Here is a 17,190-nt window from a genome sequence, read left to right on the forward strand (position 1 = left end):
CCAGAGGCTGAGAAACCAGACAGAAAAGTTAAACCGTAGGGCAGGAAAGGGAAAATCTAATTAGGGCACAGATGGCAGGCTGTGAGCGCACCACATTGTGATGCTACTGCTGAAGCTCATCAAAATCGAATTCTTAGAAGCAATAACAAATAATTATAGAGTCCTTTATTAGCTCATTATTCCTGGTCCATAAGAGATGCTTTCGAAAGCACACTCTCGGCAAACAATCTTTCTTTTCTGCCAATGTATTTTTATTTATTTATTTTGAATGTGATAAACCCCACCGACTTAAATATTTCACCAAAGTCTCACTGCAAGGTAGGCGGCTGATGAGGTGAATAAGGGGGGATCTCACCACTTGAGGATCATGAAGTCAACTGTCACAGCGATCCCCCCCCCCCCCCCCCCCCCCCCAAAGTTTAATAAGATGCTGCAGTCATCAATCACTGCTTAGTCAAGGTCAGTCACTCTTTTATTAGATGATGGACCCAAACTTGTTAATTAATCTCGCTCATCAGTATGCACATTGCAGTGACGCTGAAATGAACACATTTTACAATAACACCAGTCTATATTTAAAAAACGCCTTTGGTGATATTAATGTCCCTAAATATCACCGGCCAACAGCCACACTGGCTGGAATGCCAAGCAATGGCCAGAATTTTGGTGTTTACTCGTCAAAACCCATTATTACTAGTCACTCATTTTTACTTTCAGAAATTTCTTCTACAGTTCTACAGTTTACTTACCTCAGGTCTTTTTTTTCAACAGTAAACCTGCATGAGCCACACTTTTGACTGATTTATAAGCATATTGCACAATTAGCATTATTGCATTTTAATGTTTGGGATTTGAAACGAGTGAGGGTGAAAACATTGTGCTAATTGGCCATTGAATGTGGCATTGTGGCATATTGATTGTGTATGCATTTATTCACAAATTAGCAATCAGCAATAATCAAGTCATGGAACAATAATCAAGCAAAAAAAAACACATCCAGTCTTTTGGGTGCAAGACCTTTGTTGTCTTTGCCACCAAGGACTCAGTTCATCAACCATTTATGTAAGTTTCACAATATTAGAATACGTTTACAAGATATGTTATTGCTAGTGCTGGACAACAATTAAATTAGTATTTATTACTGAATGTTGTGCATAACAATGCACTAAATAGTGATTAATCACAGACATTTGTGTAATCAATTGCGATTTATCGCATTGCTATGCGAAACGTTCAGTAATAAATTGTAAAAAAGAAAAAAAACTCTTACTTTATCATCGTGTAACATTTTTATGGCACAATTTTCCAGTTTAGAAAAATAAGGATTTATAAATATGACAACAGGTCCACACAATCAGGGCATTAGGAACATGCACAATGTACATCAAAGTTCGTCCTGGAATGTGGAACATTCCAAAAATATCCGGCTATTACATAGACAATTTCTGTCGGCTGTAGATGCTGTCAGCTCAACAAAATGTAGGAAAGCCAAGTATTAATATTAGCATGCACAGACATACTAAACACTGAAGCAAAGAGCTCATAGCCGCTGAGTCTGCACGTGCCAGCATTTTCGTCTCTTTTTTTTTTCTTCTCTGTTTGCCATTTGTTTTCTCTTCCGTTTCATGTGAGACATGAAATGTCACCCATCCCAAGAAAGTACTGATCAATATACCGCCTCTCCTGTGACCCAAGTATGTGTATTCAGAGCCACGCTTTCAAGAAAATGCACAATAAAAATATCATTAGTTAAATAAGGTGTTAACTCTATAATAATGCATTAACTTGCCAGGCACTAGTTTTTACATTTACAGCATTTATTACACGCCCTTATCCAGAGCGACTAACAAGTAGTTACAGGGACAGTCCCCCCCTGGAGACACACAGGGTTAAGTCTCTTGGCTCAGGAACACAATGGTATTAAGTGTGATTTGAACCTGGGTCTTCGAGGTCATAGGCGAGTGTGATACCCACTAGGCTACTACCACCTTTTACTTACAAATAGAGATAACTGAGGTGCAGGAACAGTTAATTACATTTTTTCAATTAACAGACATTTTTCTTGGAACAATGACAGAGCGTTGCTGATAAAAAAAAGTCTCCTCCTCTGACAGTGCATGAGGGCTTTGTATTAATAAAGTCTTTCCCTGCAGGGGAATTCCTGGTAAAAACTGTGGCACCATTATCATAAAAGCAGAAGAGCTGGGCAACTGCAGGGTAAGAGTCTTTATCCCATCAACTTGCTCGCTAAACTACTAATAAGTGATAAGTGTCTAGATATATATATATATATATTAGTGCAACTCATGCTAGCTTATATGCACTGTTTTAGGAATCTGTTTTGATGCAGTTTTGTGGAAATAAACTGGACAAGAAAGACTTCTTTGGGAAGTCAGACCCTTTTCTGGTCTTCTATCGTAGCAATGAGGATGGCACGTAAGTTTCTAAGCCTGCTGAATGAGACAATATCTGATCGACTTTCTTCTACACAAAAGTAGATTTTTCAATGCTCTAAATTTTCTCAAGGTACCGTAAAATATGAATAATGCTGATGCTTGTGAAGTAACGCCCCTTGGAAAACCAATAAATAGATCAAGAAGAATTAACATTCAGTGAATCTCCAGACATTTGTGCTGGCCAGTGCTCACCGAGATTAAATGCAGAGGACAAATTTAGTTGTGTGCACCGTGTGTTGTATGCTGCGGTGTTTCACAATGACAGTCACTTCACTTTTTCGCTTTCATCAATGGCTGAATAATAATGAGTAACTGTCCATGGTAAAAGTGATTGTTTTTGACATTGTGATACACATCAGCATACAGCATACACATGGTTTATACAACGGCGTTGTGCGCAATGAGCAGTGGGCAGCCATGAAAGGTGCCCGGGGAGCAGTGTGTGGAGAAGGTACCTTGCTCAAGGGGACCTCAGTGGCACCTTGGCAGTTTGGGATTTGAACCCACAATCATTTGGTCACGAGACCATTTCCTTAGCCGCTAGGGCCCCATAGTGTGGTGTTCAGGTCTGTGGGACCCATTTCAATTATGCAAATGATCAGAATTGAAACCCGAGAGTCCTTGACTCATTTTCTGTGAATAACACATTTTGAATGTCCCCTCTACTGGACCTGTAAAACATATGAACCACACACAAGGGTTATGGGGTTATATCATAATGAACATTATAGGGCCTCATATAATTAATCAGTTTAAGGACTTGCTTGTTATTGTGATGTTGGTGCTTTCTGTTCGATTCAGCACGCTATGTTAATATATGAATTGTTATTAAATGCTAATAACATCTACTTCCTGTCATAATGATGCTGATCCTATTTAATTTCAAATGCATAAACAGCGTATTTCATTCAGCGCCATTATGTACAAGCACCAGATCCATCAGAGCCACACCAAGAGTAACGATTGCTGTAACAAGAGAATGATAGTCTCCATCAGATTGTAACTCTGGACTCATTAGGCAGTAATCAGTCTTCAGAGAGAATATTTCACATCGCTGCTCCTTTTCTTGAGCAGGAGGTTGAAATGGCAGGCCTTTGAGTCACCTGACAGGGCTGGCCGCGTGTTGCTTTGGAGACTCACTTGTGACATGTGTCTGACAGATTCACCATTTGTCATAAAACCGAGGTGGTGAAGAACACGCTGGACCCGGTCTGGCAGGCCTTCAAGATTCCAGTCAGAGCTCTGTGCAATGGGGACTATGACAGGTGAGATCACCTTCTCGAACCACTATACCAGTCTGCTGCATCTGGGAAATGACAAATGTGTTGTTCCACAATGAAGTGCATCGTGTGCAGCAGATATTTTGGTCTCAACTTCTAGATTGGGCATTACAATAGATCTTTCTGATGACATAGGCAGTACAAAGTAACTCCAACCATGTACTGAGCATTCTCATGAACTGATTTTGTCAACTGAGGGTTTGCTAATGGGGCCGTATTGCATTATTTCCCTGCCAGTTGTTATTTTCTATTTAACTTTTTTTCCCTCATACACAGAGAGATAAAAATAGAGGTGTACGACTGGGACAGAGATGGCGGGTAAGAGAGCACGAAATGCTTTTTTCTGTATTTTGCTTATGAGGAATTACTATAACTAAGCGTACTAAGCGTTTAAAATATATTAATAAGCATGTCAATTATACACTGCATTCATAAGCAACTTCATTATATATAATATCGTATAAATTAATATAAATTTGTATAACATAACATAAACCCACAAAAAAGAATAATTAAAATATCAGATTTGGAGTGTGCGTTTTTTATTGTCTCGGCTGGTATTAGTCGAGTGGGTAACACACTTGCTTGTGAACCAGAAGACCCAGGTTTAAACCCCACTTACTACCATTGTACCCTGAGCAAGACACTTAACCCTCCAGGGGAACTGTCCCTGTAACTACTGATTTATTAGGGCGTCTGCTGAATGCATGTATAGAGCGAATGTAAAATGACAGTGCTTTTTTCGAATGTATTGTTTGAAAAAAATGACTCATAGTGACACCATTGACACTCTTTTCCCAGTCATGACTATATTGGTGAATTCAGCACCAGCTACAGGGAGCTGTCCAAAGGCCAATCCCAGTTTAGTGTTTATGAGGTGAGGCTCTCTTTTTCCCCATGCACTGCAACATACCCCACAACAAGCAGCATTTCCTTATGTTACTCCTTGAGTCGCCATTATACAGTGAATCTGGAAAGTATTTACAGTGCATCCCTTTTGTTATGTTAGAGCCTTATTTTAAAATAAATTAAATGCATTTTTTTCTGCACACGACACCCCATAAAGACAAATTTTTTAATCACATGTTCATAACATGTATTCACAGCCTTTGCGCAATACTTTGTCAATGCACCTTTGGCAGCCTCAAGTCTTGTTAAACAAGCTTGGTACACCTATCCTTGGCCAGTTTGGCCCATTCCTCTTCATCACCTCTCAAGCTTCATCAGATTGGATGGAGTGTTGGTGCACAGCCATTTTAAGATATCTCCAGAGATCTTAATCGGATTCAAGTCTGGGCTCTGGCTGGGCCACTCAAGGACATTCAAAACCACGCCCTTGAAATATTTATTGTGTGCTTGGGGTCTTTGTCCTGCTAAAAAAGATGAACAGTCGCCCCAGTCTGAGTTGAAAAGCACTCTGGAGCAGGATTGACCTGGTGATGAGCGGTGCCTGGTTTCCTCCAAATGTGATGCCTGGCATGCACACCAAAGAGTTCAATCTTTGTCTCACCAGAGAATTTTTGTTTTAGTGTTTGTGATATGGTTGTGAGGACCTCTGGAGCTCCGCCCTGACTAAGTCTCTTCTCCCCTTATCGCTCAGTTTCGGTGGCTGGCCAGCTTTAGGAAGAGTCCTGGTGGAGCTTCCACTTACCAAATGCCGTAAATGACTTACGGATAGTGGAGGCCACTGTGCTCGTTGGGACCTTCAAAGCAGCATAATATTTTTCTGCAACCCTCCACTGATTATTTTGAATAAATTTGCCGAAACTGTGCTGTGTGTAGAATTCTGATGAAAAAACTAGTATTCATTTTAGAATAAAGCTGTGAATACTTTCCGGATGCATGACCTCAGAGGCATGACCTCTGAAGGTCTGTCTTAAAATACATTAACAAAAGATCCTTTATGTCATGGAAGGTAGATTCTCTGTAGAGCAAACATATGTTTTCCAGTACATCTCAGAGATGCTTGATCTGATTGACGCTTAATCAGATCATTTCTGAACAATTTCTGCAGTGTGGCAGGAAGCATTATTCTCCTAAAAGAATGTATGTTGTGCACGTCAAAGAAACAGCCACATGAATACCAGGACTGATGGTTTCCCAGTGGAACATGGCCCAGAGCATGTCTTCCTCTGGTAAATGATGCACACACATCAAATTGTGATTCAGGCCACTTTTATTCAAATGCCCGATGGTCCAGTTCATGTAGCCATTGTAGTGCATTCCATATGGGCACTCTCACTGGCCTAGAGCTATACAGGCCCATACGCAGCACGCCAACACCTTCCTATCATGACCAGATGGGCTGGCCTTCACTGCCCATGCATCAATCAGCCTTAGGCACCCATGACCCTGCCACCAGTTCACTGGCTGTCCTTCCTTGAACCACTTTTCATAGGTGCTAACTCGCATGCATATCGGCAACACGGGGTCTTGACCTTCAGTTTTGGAGATGCTGCGACCCACTTGTCTAACATAACATTTTCGTACTTTGGCTTCAAAAATTAAAATTCAGTTGGTGCCCACCCTCCGAAAAGTGTCAGTGTGACAGAAAATTGTTATTCACTTCACCTGTCTGTGGTTTTAATGTTGTGGCTGATCGATGCACACATAGGTCCTTTCACACGCATGATGTGCACGTGCTTGTGTACATGTACCCCTCCCCCAACCCTCTCTCTGTTCTTCATGCATGCACGTTCTCTCCCGCGACTCTCTGATGTCTGTGATGCAGTGCGCTATCCTGAAATCTATAATGTTTCACATAATGCGTTGAGTTGGGCATCACCTCAGATTGCCGTCTGACACATGACCAGTTTTTTCCTGTAGTCCTGCGTCGACCGCGAGGTCAGACGCTCCTCTCTGATGCAGCCGCTCCGATATTTTATTTGCTGTTTTGAATCTTTGACAGGCAGGAGTTAAGGAAGGGCTATTTATAGCACACACACTGACTCACAGTGACACAGAGGGCAGGGCATTACTGTTGCGGCGTCATCTGCATTCTTGATTGCATTCACTGAATAATAAAAAAAAAAAAAAAAAAAAAATCGTGTGTGTTTGCATATGGTATGTAAATAAGCGAGCACCCACAGATATCACAAAGTGAAGAGAACACAATTTCTTGTCCAGGTACTAAATCCGCGAAAGAAGAAGAAGAAGAAGAAATACCAGAACTCCGGAACCGTAAGTTTGCCTTTTTGCTGATTGACAGCTTCTAGTTTCTTCAAGACACAAAGAGACCCGTGTTTAAATTAGAAAGATGTCTGTTAATAATGGAATTATTGGTAAGACTTCTTATGCAAGGTCCTGCTGTACATAACACCTTCATAAGCAATGCATAATGCCTTTATAAGCTTTATATAAGCATTCATAAATGCTCGTACACTCCTTGGCACTGCACATTACTATTGGGTGACCTGCCGGTGACAATGCGTCAGCACCGCAATACTGACTGGCTGTCACTGAGGGTCCGACTGCAGCATTGGTGATACCATTTATGAATATTATGTAGTGTTTATGAGGGAGAGCTGCATTGCTTATTAAATGTGTTATGCTGTCCCGATACTGGACTCTTAATAGGAAGTGTTACCAAATTTTCATCTTAACAGGTCACACTGCTGTCCTGCCTTGTCGACACCGAAGTCTCCTTCCTTGACTACATTAAAGGCGGGTGAGTTTTTCGCGCTCCCATGGTTTTACTGACGTTCACTTATGGTACAACAAATGGTGCAGAATATGCTTATGAGTGTGTGTGTGTGTGTGTGTGTGTCTTGGCCGAGTGTCTCTTAGACACAGAGAGATGCAGCTATTGGTTGAGAGTGCAGACCTGCTGCTGAGTCTTTCCAGGCGTGAAAGAACCCACGCCTACGCCCGTAGAGCTTTTTTTATTCCAAGAAGGGTGGGGGGAGAAACTCCACCATGGCCAAACCACAGCTAAAAATAACCCTACTCGGGGTGGGAGGTGTCTGTGACACGAGCACAGTGCAGTAAGGAATAGGGCAACAACCCCAAACCACATGTGGGCTCCGCACAGGAAGTACCGCACATCCAGCCCCAAAATCCGTCTTTGAGATTTCTCCAATTATACTTTTCATTAAGCGGTCAAAGCTTCTGTAGATCAAGAAAAAATCACCAAGTGTTTTTTTTTTTTTTTAGAGTGATGGGCTGCAGATTAAAGAGCCCCGCCCCCAACCCTCTGTGACATTATGCATAGTAAAACACGCTCAATGATAAAAATGCGTATAGTGGGACTTAAATCCTTTGAGGTTTCTTTCATTTTAGCCGGGAGCTTGTCCTTTGTCACCTCAAGATTTCTCTTTAGCCTAAAGGCTCTGAATATCTCTAAAACTTGTGACAGAATTGTGCACAGAGACGTTTTATGTCCAGTCACGTAACTAATCCGCTTTTCCTTTTGTTGTTTTTTTTTTCCAGAACCCAGATTAATTTCACAGTGGCCATTGATTTCACAGCTTCAAATGGTGAGCATGACCAGTCCACCTCTGTAAGAATGTCAAGTCTTTTCCTGATCCACCTACCGGGGCTATAAACATACTTTGTTCGTGTGCATCTGTAAGGCAACCCATCCCAGCCTACCTCCCTCCACTACCTGAGTCCATACCAGCAGAACGCCTACTCCATGGCCCTGAGGGCCGTGGGTGAGATCATCCAGGATTATGACAGTGATAAGATGTTCCCTGCTCTGGGCTTCGGTGCCAAGCTTCCCCCGGATGGCAGGGTCTCTCACGAATTTGCCCTGGTGAGGAAACTCTTTTTCATCTGTGTATTCTCAGGGCGTTTCCACAACTGGTCCATTTCAATACTTTAAACAAGCTCTGATTAATCAGCATTTCTGTTTATAAATGAAGAAATGAACCCAGACCCAAGTGGAATCAAACGATCTGAGGCTACATCATGGTTTCCTTCACTTGTGCTTTGTTTGTTCACTTCTGTATTTCTGCCCTCTAGGCTTCCCATAGGCAGTAGGAGAGGAATCTGAATTTGGTTTTTAATATGAATGATTTCTTAATTACAACAAATCAGAATGCAGTGGTACAACACTGTTTTGTATTGCAATATGTGGGCTATACTAGGCACCAAGTGAACAGTTGGTGTGTTGTTTACCTGGGGGAGACATGGTACAGGGGAAGAAGGTGTTTAATTGACCCCCAAATTCTCCAAATCTCAATCCAATCAAGCATCTGTGATATTTGTGGGGAAGACAACTCTGACCCATAGAGCATTTGTGGCAGAACCATCTTGCAACTTAAATGATCCGCTACTGACAGCATGGTACCTTCAGAGGTCTCGTCTGGGGTCTATGTGTTGATTGGTCAGGGGGGTTTTGGTTTCAAAAGGGGAAACAACCTAGTCAGTATTCTGGCTTATTGGTGTGAAAGCAATATATCAGCCAAAACAGTCCTTCTCATAAAGTCTGGAGTCACATTATTAACGAGGTAAAAAAAAGATGGGATCGAAAGTAAAATATGTTCTGTTTCCACGGTGACCATGTGTTTAGCTGTGCTCTGTGTGCTCACACTTACACAGTGGGGTCCAACTTGAAGACGGGCAGTGTGCGTACAATAACTGGGCCCTCAGCTCCAGCCGTGATTGCATCATCTGATGAATCTTGATGACTGTGTCATTATTTGGCCCTGAGAGTAGCAATACTACCCCAGGAGCACAGAAATGATTTTTCTACACAGTCTATTAAATAATAAACCATGTAGCTGTATGATATCTGCCTTCAGCAATATTATACTCCACATGGAATCACGGTCACGGTTAATATGATGCAGTGGTGGCCTAGCAGGTAAGGAAGGGGACCGAAAGGTTGCGGGTTCAAATCCCGATTCACCAAGGTGCCACTGAGGTTCCCTTTCAGCAAGGTACCGTCCTCACACACTGCTCCCCGGACACCTTTCATGGCTGCCGACTACTCCCTCAGGGGATGGGTTAAATGCACATGCCACATTTCACTGGGTGTAATGGGTGCTGTGTTGTGTGGTGTATCACATGTGACAATGAATCGCTCTCACTCACACAGATTCCCCCTGTGATTTCCTCCTCTCAGAACGGAAATCCCGATAACCCGTACTGCAGCGGCATTGAGGGAGTGATGGAGGCCTACTACCAGAGCCTGAAATCAGTCCGGCTCTACGGCCCCACATACTTCTCACCTGTTATCAACCACGTGGCCAGGTGAGGGACTGTGACATTTATATGAGTCTTCTCAGTTCTCTAACCAAACTAAAATTCTGTTCTTCATTATTAAATTGATCCAAATATTTCAGGCACTATTTTCAAACCTTATAGTGCAGCTTTTTCACAAGAGTAAGGTCAAAGGCGTCCTCACAATTTACATAAATAGACGGATGAACCAGGAAAGAAACACGATATTTACTGATGTTTGTGCATGTGACTTTCCGATGGCTACATTTTTAAATAATCCAGAATGAGGCTGTAATGTACATCAAGCCCCTCCCATTTTAAACTTAAATAATGATCATTAACCACCATAATAATTAGAGCAATTTCTTCTTTACGATACATAATTACAAAGTGGTTCTTTTTTGTTTTATCTGTTTATGTAAATCCTGTGGATAAGTGATCCATGATTTGAATGTAGTTCTGCATATGGCAATGGTTTGAAAATGGTGACCTGACCTTCATGTTATTTTTCTTATTATGACTTGTTATTATTGTATTGTATTCTTGGTAATGAGCAGCAATATTATGATATATCTAAACAATGTTATTGTGATGATGATGATGATGTTGATTTGGTCTCACTTTCTTATCAGATACGCGTCTCTGGTGAAAGATGGCTCCGAGTACTTTATTCTCCTAATCATTTCAGATGGTGTCATTTCAGACATGGCACAAACTAAGGAGTCTATTGTAAATGTGAGTTCCTTTTCTCCTTATAAGTCTTAGTTACAGTTACAGTGTGATATCTAATTCTAAAAAAAAGTATAAAAGGTTGTAGATAGAACACTTCTGCCTTGCAGAGTCAGGAACAGCTCAGGGGAGGTGCAATCAGGCAGTTTTGCATCCAAATGACATTTCAGCGAGCTTGATGAACAAGACTAATATTTGCATGTGAATTACCAAATGTCAGATGAGAGGAGCACCAATAAGTTTATGGAAAGATTCAAATGTCATATGAGAGGAAGACTGGGGGGGGTTACTCTGAAAAGATCTCTTTACATCAGAATTTTCTCTCGAATCATCTGTGCTATGACTTAAGGATCAGTCATAGAACTCTTATCTTCATCCTCAGCTCCCTTCTGAATTCATTGCTGTTATCTGCTTGAGTCTAAAGCTATGCAAACGTCTCCGTGTGAATACACAGAGTCCTTAAAAGAAAAAAAAAGTTTATAAAAAAAAGCAATTGTGAGTAGGAAAATGTGCTTATTTATCATTCTATCATTCTATCATTTGGCAACTGAGGTAAAAAAAAAAAAAATTAACTGGATTTGCCGAGTAACAATCTCCGCATTTCCCATCTGTGAAAATTAGAGTCATTTAGAAAATGTCAGCACTGAGTCGCAAGCCAAGCCTTGGGTGGAATACTTTCCAAAGGAACTGCATTGTTTATTCTGCAAAACCTTTGTGAATATGCTTCATATTTTCTTTACCGGAGATTATTGCATCAAATGGAGGACACCTCATCTGTCTCTGTGACAGGGCGCAAACTCACAGTCACGATCAGATTTCAGTACTTGATTCAAGAAAGACATTTGTTTGCCTCACATTGCTGATTTTTCTCATTTATTTTGAAATGAATACTTTCAAATGTCCAGAAACATGGGGGTGCTTTTTTTTTTTTTAGCCAGACCAAGCTAAATTCGTCTGTTTTTGCTTGTAGGCTTCTGCTCTTCCAATGTCAATAATAATAGTTGGAGTCGGACCCGCAGAATTCGACGGTGAGCTCGCTTGTTTTCCTTTTTATGCCCAAGTGCTTTGCCATTAAACGACTCCCTTGCTGTGTGGGAGATTGCCGGTGTTGTGATGGCTGAGTGCGTGAGTGTGCGTACGGCAGAGGAGGTGCGAGGTGCCTGTTATCAGGGACGCCACACCAAGAGATGATAGCGCAGACACATGAAATGCTGCAGCCAAAGTCGGGCTATTTCTGTACAACAGCCAAGGGCAGCCGGATGTGAAATTTCTGTCCAATGCAGAGCGTTGCTGGCTTTATACTTTTTTGCTAATTTATCTTTGCATACTTGGCATGCATGCTGGTAATGTTCATTAATAGTTGTTCAGAGAAGAAAAAGTTTTAATGTTTCACATGGAAGGATGCTGGGAATGAATAAAAGGTTTCACGGGTGCAAAGCGGAATCTAAGCATAATCCCATTCAGCAGTTTTAGAACAATATGATATAGAAATGGCTTCATTACATAAACATATTTCCCACAGAGATGATCGAACTGGATGGAGATGAAATCCGAATTTCTTCCAGGGGGAGGTTTGCTGAAAGGGACATTGTTCAGGTAAGTATATATCCGCTTCTCCCCGCCCAGTTTTTCAGTATTTCTAATAATACATTATTATTTGAAATTTGTTTAGTTTGTCCCATTCCGGGACTACATTGACCGCAGAGGGAACCATATCCTCAGCATGGCCCGTTTGGCCAAGGATGTCCTGGCTGAAATACCCGACCAGTTCCTGCAGTACATGAGAACAAGAGGCATCAAACCCCAGTGTCCTCCCCAGTCCTACAGCAGTAAACTCCCAGCTGCTCCTCTACAGACCCAGATCTGACCTGCTATCCAATCCTCATCAAATTCGTCTACAGTTACGAATAAGGGGACCAACAAAAAAAAAAAACGTTTTCTGTGACGTCTCAAATTGTCACCCAGAGACTGAATACCTTGCCAGAGAAAATGGAATTTTTTTCCACAAATTCTCACCAAGAACGGACCTCTGCGGTGAAACCTCCTCTTATGTGTGCTCTTCCATAACCTTCCTCCTCTCGTGGCACAGCACAGGTCTCATCAACCTCTCCAGCAAAGAGATGTTTACAGTATTTTCTGGTTTTTACAGACAGTTGTTTTTATATGTTTTTTCATGCCAAGTAATACAACTTGAAAAAAAATCAACGTAGCAGCAGAAATTGTCAGACGCGTGGCCGTGGTTGAGCATGAACTGTGGTTTTTGGCACGATCACCTCCTTGACCCTGCTGTCTATCCAACTGTAGCTTCTCTCCGTTGCAGGGCCTCTTTTTTTGCTATTTTACAGACTTGTATTGGGCTGGGCAGGCATTACTATAAGCACATAATCCTTAAAGAAAATTATATAACAAATTTGACTCATGCACAACTAGTGATCTTTGGGGTTTTCCAGTCATTTGTCTTTTACCTCTAAATAGCATTCGTTAAAAAAAGAGTCTTCGGTTATGTCATGGTTTTGTGCTCACCTACGATTGTGTGGATGGTTTTATTTCTTTATATTTGTACATGCATGTGGTGTCAACACGCTTTGCAGTTTGTCATGGGACAAAACTTGAGATTCTAATTTATATACTGTAACTTTACTGTGTTACGATATCTGTGTTAAACCAATTATTATGCCATCAGCACAGTCCCACACCCTTCACACTGTGTACAGTAAGAAGAGCTTACTTGAGCCATTACTCACGTTTGGACATTTGAACCATTCTGCAGATGCTATACTGTATGCATCATAATTCTGTTTATGTTTATGAATACTGCAATGTGTCATTTATATTTTATATGGAAATGTGCCATACGATGAACAGTGGACGTTCTCATTGACTGCCATTACATTGTACAGACACTACACCATACACTCTTATGCACTTTATAGAGCTCCTAGTTTACTGCTGCTGTGTGTGTGTGTGTGTGTGTGTGTGTGTGTGTGTGTGTGTGTGTGTGTGTGTGTGTGTGTGTGTGTGTATATATATATATATATATATATATATATATATATATATATACGTATATATTGTTAGAATGGGATACCTAACAAAATTGTGTGTTTCCAAAAGTCATGATATTGATGTGCCAATATATACACGCCTCAGACGATCATCTTAGAGATGGTGTACTTTACTGTAGATTTTGTGCATGGGAGATTCAAGTGTTCTAGTGTGGGGTTTCTATACTAACAAATTAGTTTGACAGCATATACTTGCATGGACCCTGAATCACACACCATATAAGCTATAACAATGACAACATTTCATATTTCATATGCTCTTTAAGGTACCATGATTTGGGGAACTTTGGCCTTTCAGGACCATGCATGAAATGGCATCAGAGGAAGACAATTTTGTAATCGAGATGAATGCTCTCATCCCGGCACTTTGTCATTTGACTCAGGTCAACACGTTTTTTTCACATTGTAAAAAATGAAACGAAATCCAAAGGCAGTCTCCTGTGAATTGCCTGTTAACTCTTCCATCGCTGTACTGCATTTTCAGACTGACTGGCTCAAATTATACATTGTGTTGCGGGTTTTCAGCACATGTGTGCAGCGTTGAATCTCAGGTATCAGGATCATTTGAAGTGTCGCAATAGTCAGAAAAGGTAATCTCCCGATAGCTATTCACTGAGGACGTCTCACCTCTGGAAAACCTCTGCTTTTCCATCTTTGTTACTGTATATATACAATATTGTGTCAGTTGTTTGTTTTTTTTGTTTGAAGCCATTGAACACTGTGTCTCTTCATGTGGATTTCAGTGAAATGGACGTACTTAGCAGGGAGAAAAAAGTGTCACCCCCCAACCCACCTCGTCACATGGAAACACTGCAGGGCAGCATGAGGACTGCATCAGTCAGAATACTGAGTCACTGTTATACCAGGCCACACGCCACACGACGTATGTTTGGGCATTTTAAGAGCAAGTCGGGATGAATGTGACGTCATCATTTACACAGATCGTTTGCTCGAATATGATAATCATGTCATCTGTTATTTATATTATTGCCTGCTTCTTTTGCATGAGCAGCCTGACAAAGTTGATGCACCTTTTTTTTTTTCTTTTATGTGACTCTTATATAATACTGCAACTATTTGCCTTAAAATCTCACTGAACTCTTGGAATTGTGCAATGCCTTCAGTTTATTGAGTAAGTCCACACTTGTTTCAGTGCTCATTTACTTTGTATCGTCGTTCTTTTTTTTTTTCCTTGTACAGACTCTGGTAAGACATAACAAACCCGTTGTGCTTATTGAGTCCATGGTTATCAGAAAATGCATGAGTGGAGAAGAATTAAAAGCGTTGTTGTTTGCAGTAGTATTAACCCTTTTGACTTGTATCCATTCATTTGCTTTCCTCGTGGAATATACAGAAGGCCTTTGTTTTCTCTCCTTACCCATTTTGCAAGGCTGCACTGAACCTAACAGACAAAACCAGAAGCCAATTTTAAGACAAAATATGGGAATGGTCCTAATAGTACACATACCCGGTGCTGCAGAACATGGTTCTACACACGCTGCTGTTTAGTGTAATCTACATAAATTGAATAAAATGAATGTCCAGAATACCTTCCCAGTCTTCCAAAACCTCTGAGGCCTTTGATATACTGGTCAATCTCTCGGTCTCAACTTTACTGCTTGTACTGGCAGTCTAGTTCAATAAATTCCCATGGGATCTGTAAATTAGGAAAATCGACAGGCTGAAGTGAAGGATTAACCAGCTGACAAAAACACATCTCTGCCCCCCCCATACACTCCTGATAATCACTGCACTGTACTACTCCTGCACATATCACTTTATCTTGCACATATCACTTTATGTATATATATATAACTTATTTGAACTGTATCCTGCACTTGCTGCTTATTGCACTTCTGGTTAGACCTAAACTACATTTCGTTGCCCTGTACTTGTACATGTGTAATGACAATAAAGTTGAATCTAATCTAATCTAATATTGACCAGCAAAGTATCCCAAAACCAAACCAAAAGCACCAGCAGCATCAACCATCAGATTTGTTGTGTTTTGTAAACTTTGTCAGTGCTTTTTGACCAACCTAGGTCAGGAAGCGGCCCCGTAATCAGAAGGTTGCCGGTTCGAATCCCAGTCCGCCAAGATGCCACTGAGGTGCCACTGAGGAAAGCACCGTCCCCACACACTGCTCCCTGGGCACCTGTCCTGGCTGCTCACTGTTAAAAGCAGAGGACACATTTCGTTGTGTCACCGTGTGCTGTGCTGCAGTGTTTCACAATGACAATCACTTCACTTTCAATTAGATGCACTGAAGTACGTGGATCTGGACAAAAGCGTCTGCTTAAGGCCAAAAACTTTTATTGAATATTTCATGAAAAAAATATCAAGAGGATGTCAAACGTGTCTTGAACTTATTCATAAAATTGGTAAACAGGATGAAGGTGACTTATAAACCTTTTGATCAAGCTTGACAGAAATGCTTTGTTGAAACACAAGAGGGTTGAATTAAAGAAAGCACGCAGCGCCATCTTGTGTTTGTTATGATGCACTGCACAGCTGTAGCACAGGGAGTGTTCAGGATCATGTTTGTTGTGTTTCTAAGTGCATTTTAATGTTTTTTCTCTGTAGGCACTAGGCTATCTTATACTTTTTGATTTTAACCCAGTTGTTTTAATGTGCTTTAGGTTTCTAATAAATGTGAGCAATTTATCACTGTAGTAGATAATTTATCAATTGTAGTAGTTTTACTATTGCACCCAAAACATCAGCTCATGCTAGTCTTTTTTCTAATGTTTCTAATGACATTATCAAGTGTGAGCCTTTTAAAATCAGAAGTCGCACCACAGACTGCTGCTGCAGCCGGACACGGTTTTACATCTCTGTGACAGATCTATGGCTATGGTTATTTTGTCACTGTGACCTTGCCTTGCACAATACTTTTGGCAGGTAGATTTAATTAAGTTTAAATAGTTTTTTTGTTGTTGTTGTTCAGGCTGCTACGGTCAGACAAATGCTACTGCAGCAATCGGTCACTTGAAAGTGAAGTGATTGTCATTGTGAGACACTGCAGCACAGCACATGGTGACAAAACGAAATGTGTCCTCTGCATTTAACCATCACCCTTGGTGAGCAGTGGGCAGCCATGACAGGCAACCGGGGAGCAGAGTGTGGGGACGGTGCTTTGCTCAGTGGCACCTCGGCAGACCGGGATTTGAACCTTCAACCTTCTGATTACGGGGCTGCTTCCTTAACCACTAGGCACCACTGCCCCGTGTCTTGACCATCAGACCACTGACCAATACACGCTTTTGCACTTATTTACTGTACACACTCTCCGCACACTACTTAAATTCTATTCTATTCTCTCAGATCTTTTGTTGTACAGCTGCTGCTTTGAGAGGCTTTGCCCGTAAAAATATCACTCATGTACACTGTACTTGTGTATCAGTGATTTTATTTTGTCTCAGCTCTTTATTCAGCCTCATCAGTTTACTGTCTCTCAAGCACAGCAAGGACAGATAAACAGATTAGAGTCACTT

The 17,190-nt window shown here is 41.2% G+C and overlaps 1 protein-coding gene across 2 annotated transcripts in view; it reads left to right on the forward strand.

Annotated features, from left to right (window-relative positions):
- The window catches only part of LOC114767365 (copine-8-like), a 39,243-nt gene extending 24,242 nt beyond the window's left edge, over positions 1-15,001 (forward strand). The window contains exons 7-20 of one of the 2 annotated variants that reach the window (XM_028959071.1): positions 2,154-2,217; positions 2,333-2,436; positions 3,617-3,721; positions 4,013-4,054; positions 4,538-4,613; positions 6,863-6,916; positions 7,342-7,403; positions 8,165-8,211; positions 8,308-8,489; positions 9,804-9,931; positions 10,534-10,636; positions 11,601-11,658; positions 12,153-12,226; positions 12,303-15,001. In XM_028959071.1, the coding sequence (XP_028814904.1) occupies positions 2,154-2,217; positions 2,333-2,436; positions 3,617-3,721; positions 4,013-4,054; positions 4,538-4,613; positions 6,863-6,916; positions 7,342-7,403; positions 8,165-8,211; positions 8,308-8,489; positions 9,804-9,931; positions 10,534-10,636; positions 11,601-11,658; positions 12,153-12,226; positions 12,303-12,497 (1,294 nt within the window). In that variant the 3' untranslated portion in view covers positions 12,498-15,001. The remainder of the gene's footprint in view (positions 1-2,153; positions 2,218-2,332; positions 2,437-3,616; positions 3,722-4,012; positions 4,055-4,537; positions 4,614-6,862; positions 6,917-7,341; positions 7,404-8,164; positions 8,212-8,307; positions 8,490-9,803; positions 9,932-10,533; positions 10,637-11,600; positions 11,659-12,152; positions 12,227-12,302) is intronic. The other variant, XM_028959072.1, reaches the window with a different exon arrangement.
- Positions 15,002-17,190: the final 2,189 nt, after the last annotated feature.

Source organism: Denticeps clupeoides, chromosome 17 (genome assembly GCF_900700375.1).
Source record: "Denticeps clupeoides chromosome 17, fDenClu1.1, whole genome shotgun sequence".
Lineage (NCBI taxonomy): Eukaryota > Metazoa > Chordata > Actinopteri > Clupeiformes > Denticipitidae > Denticeps > Denticeps clupeoides.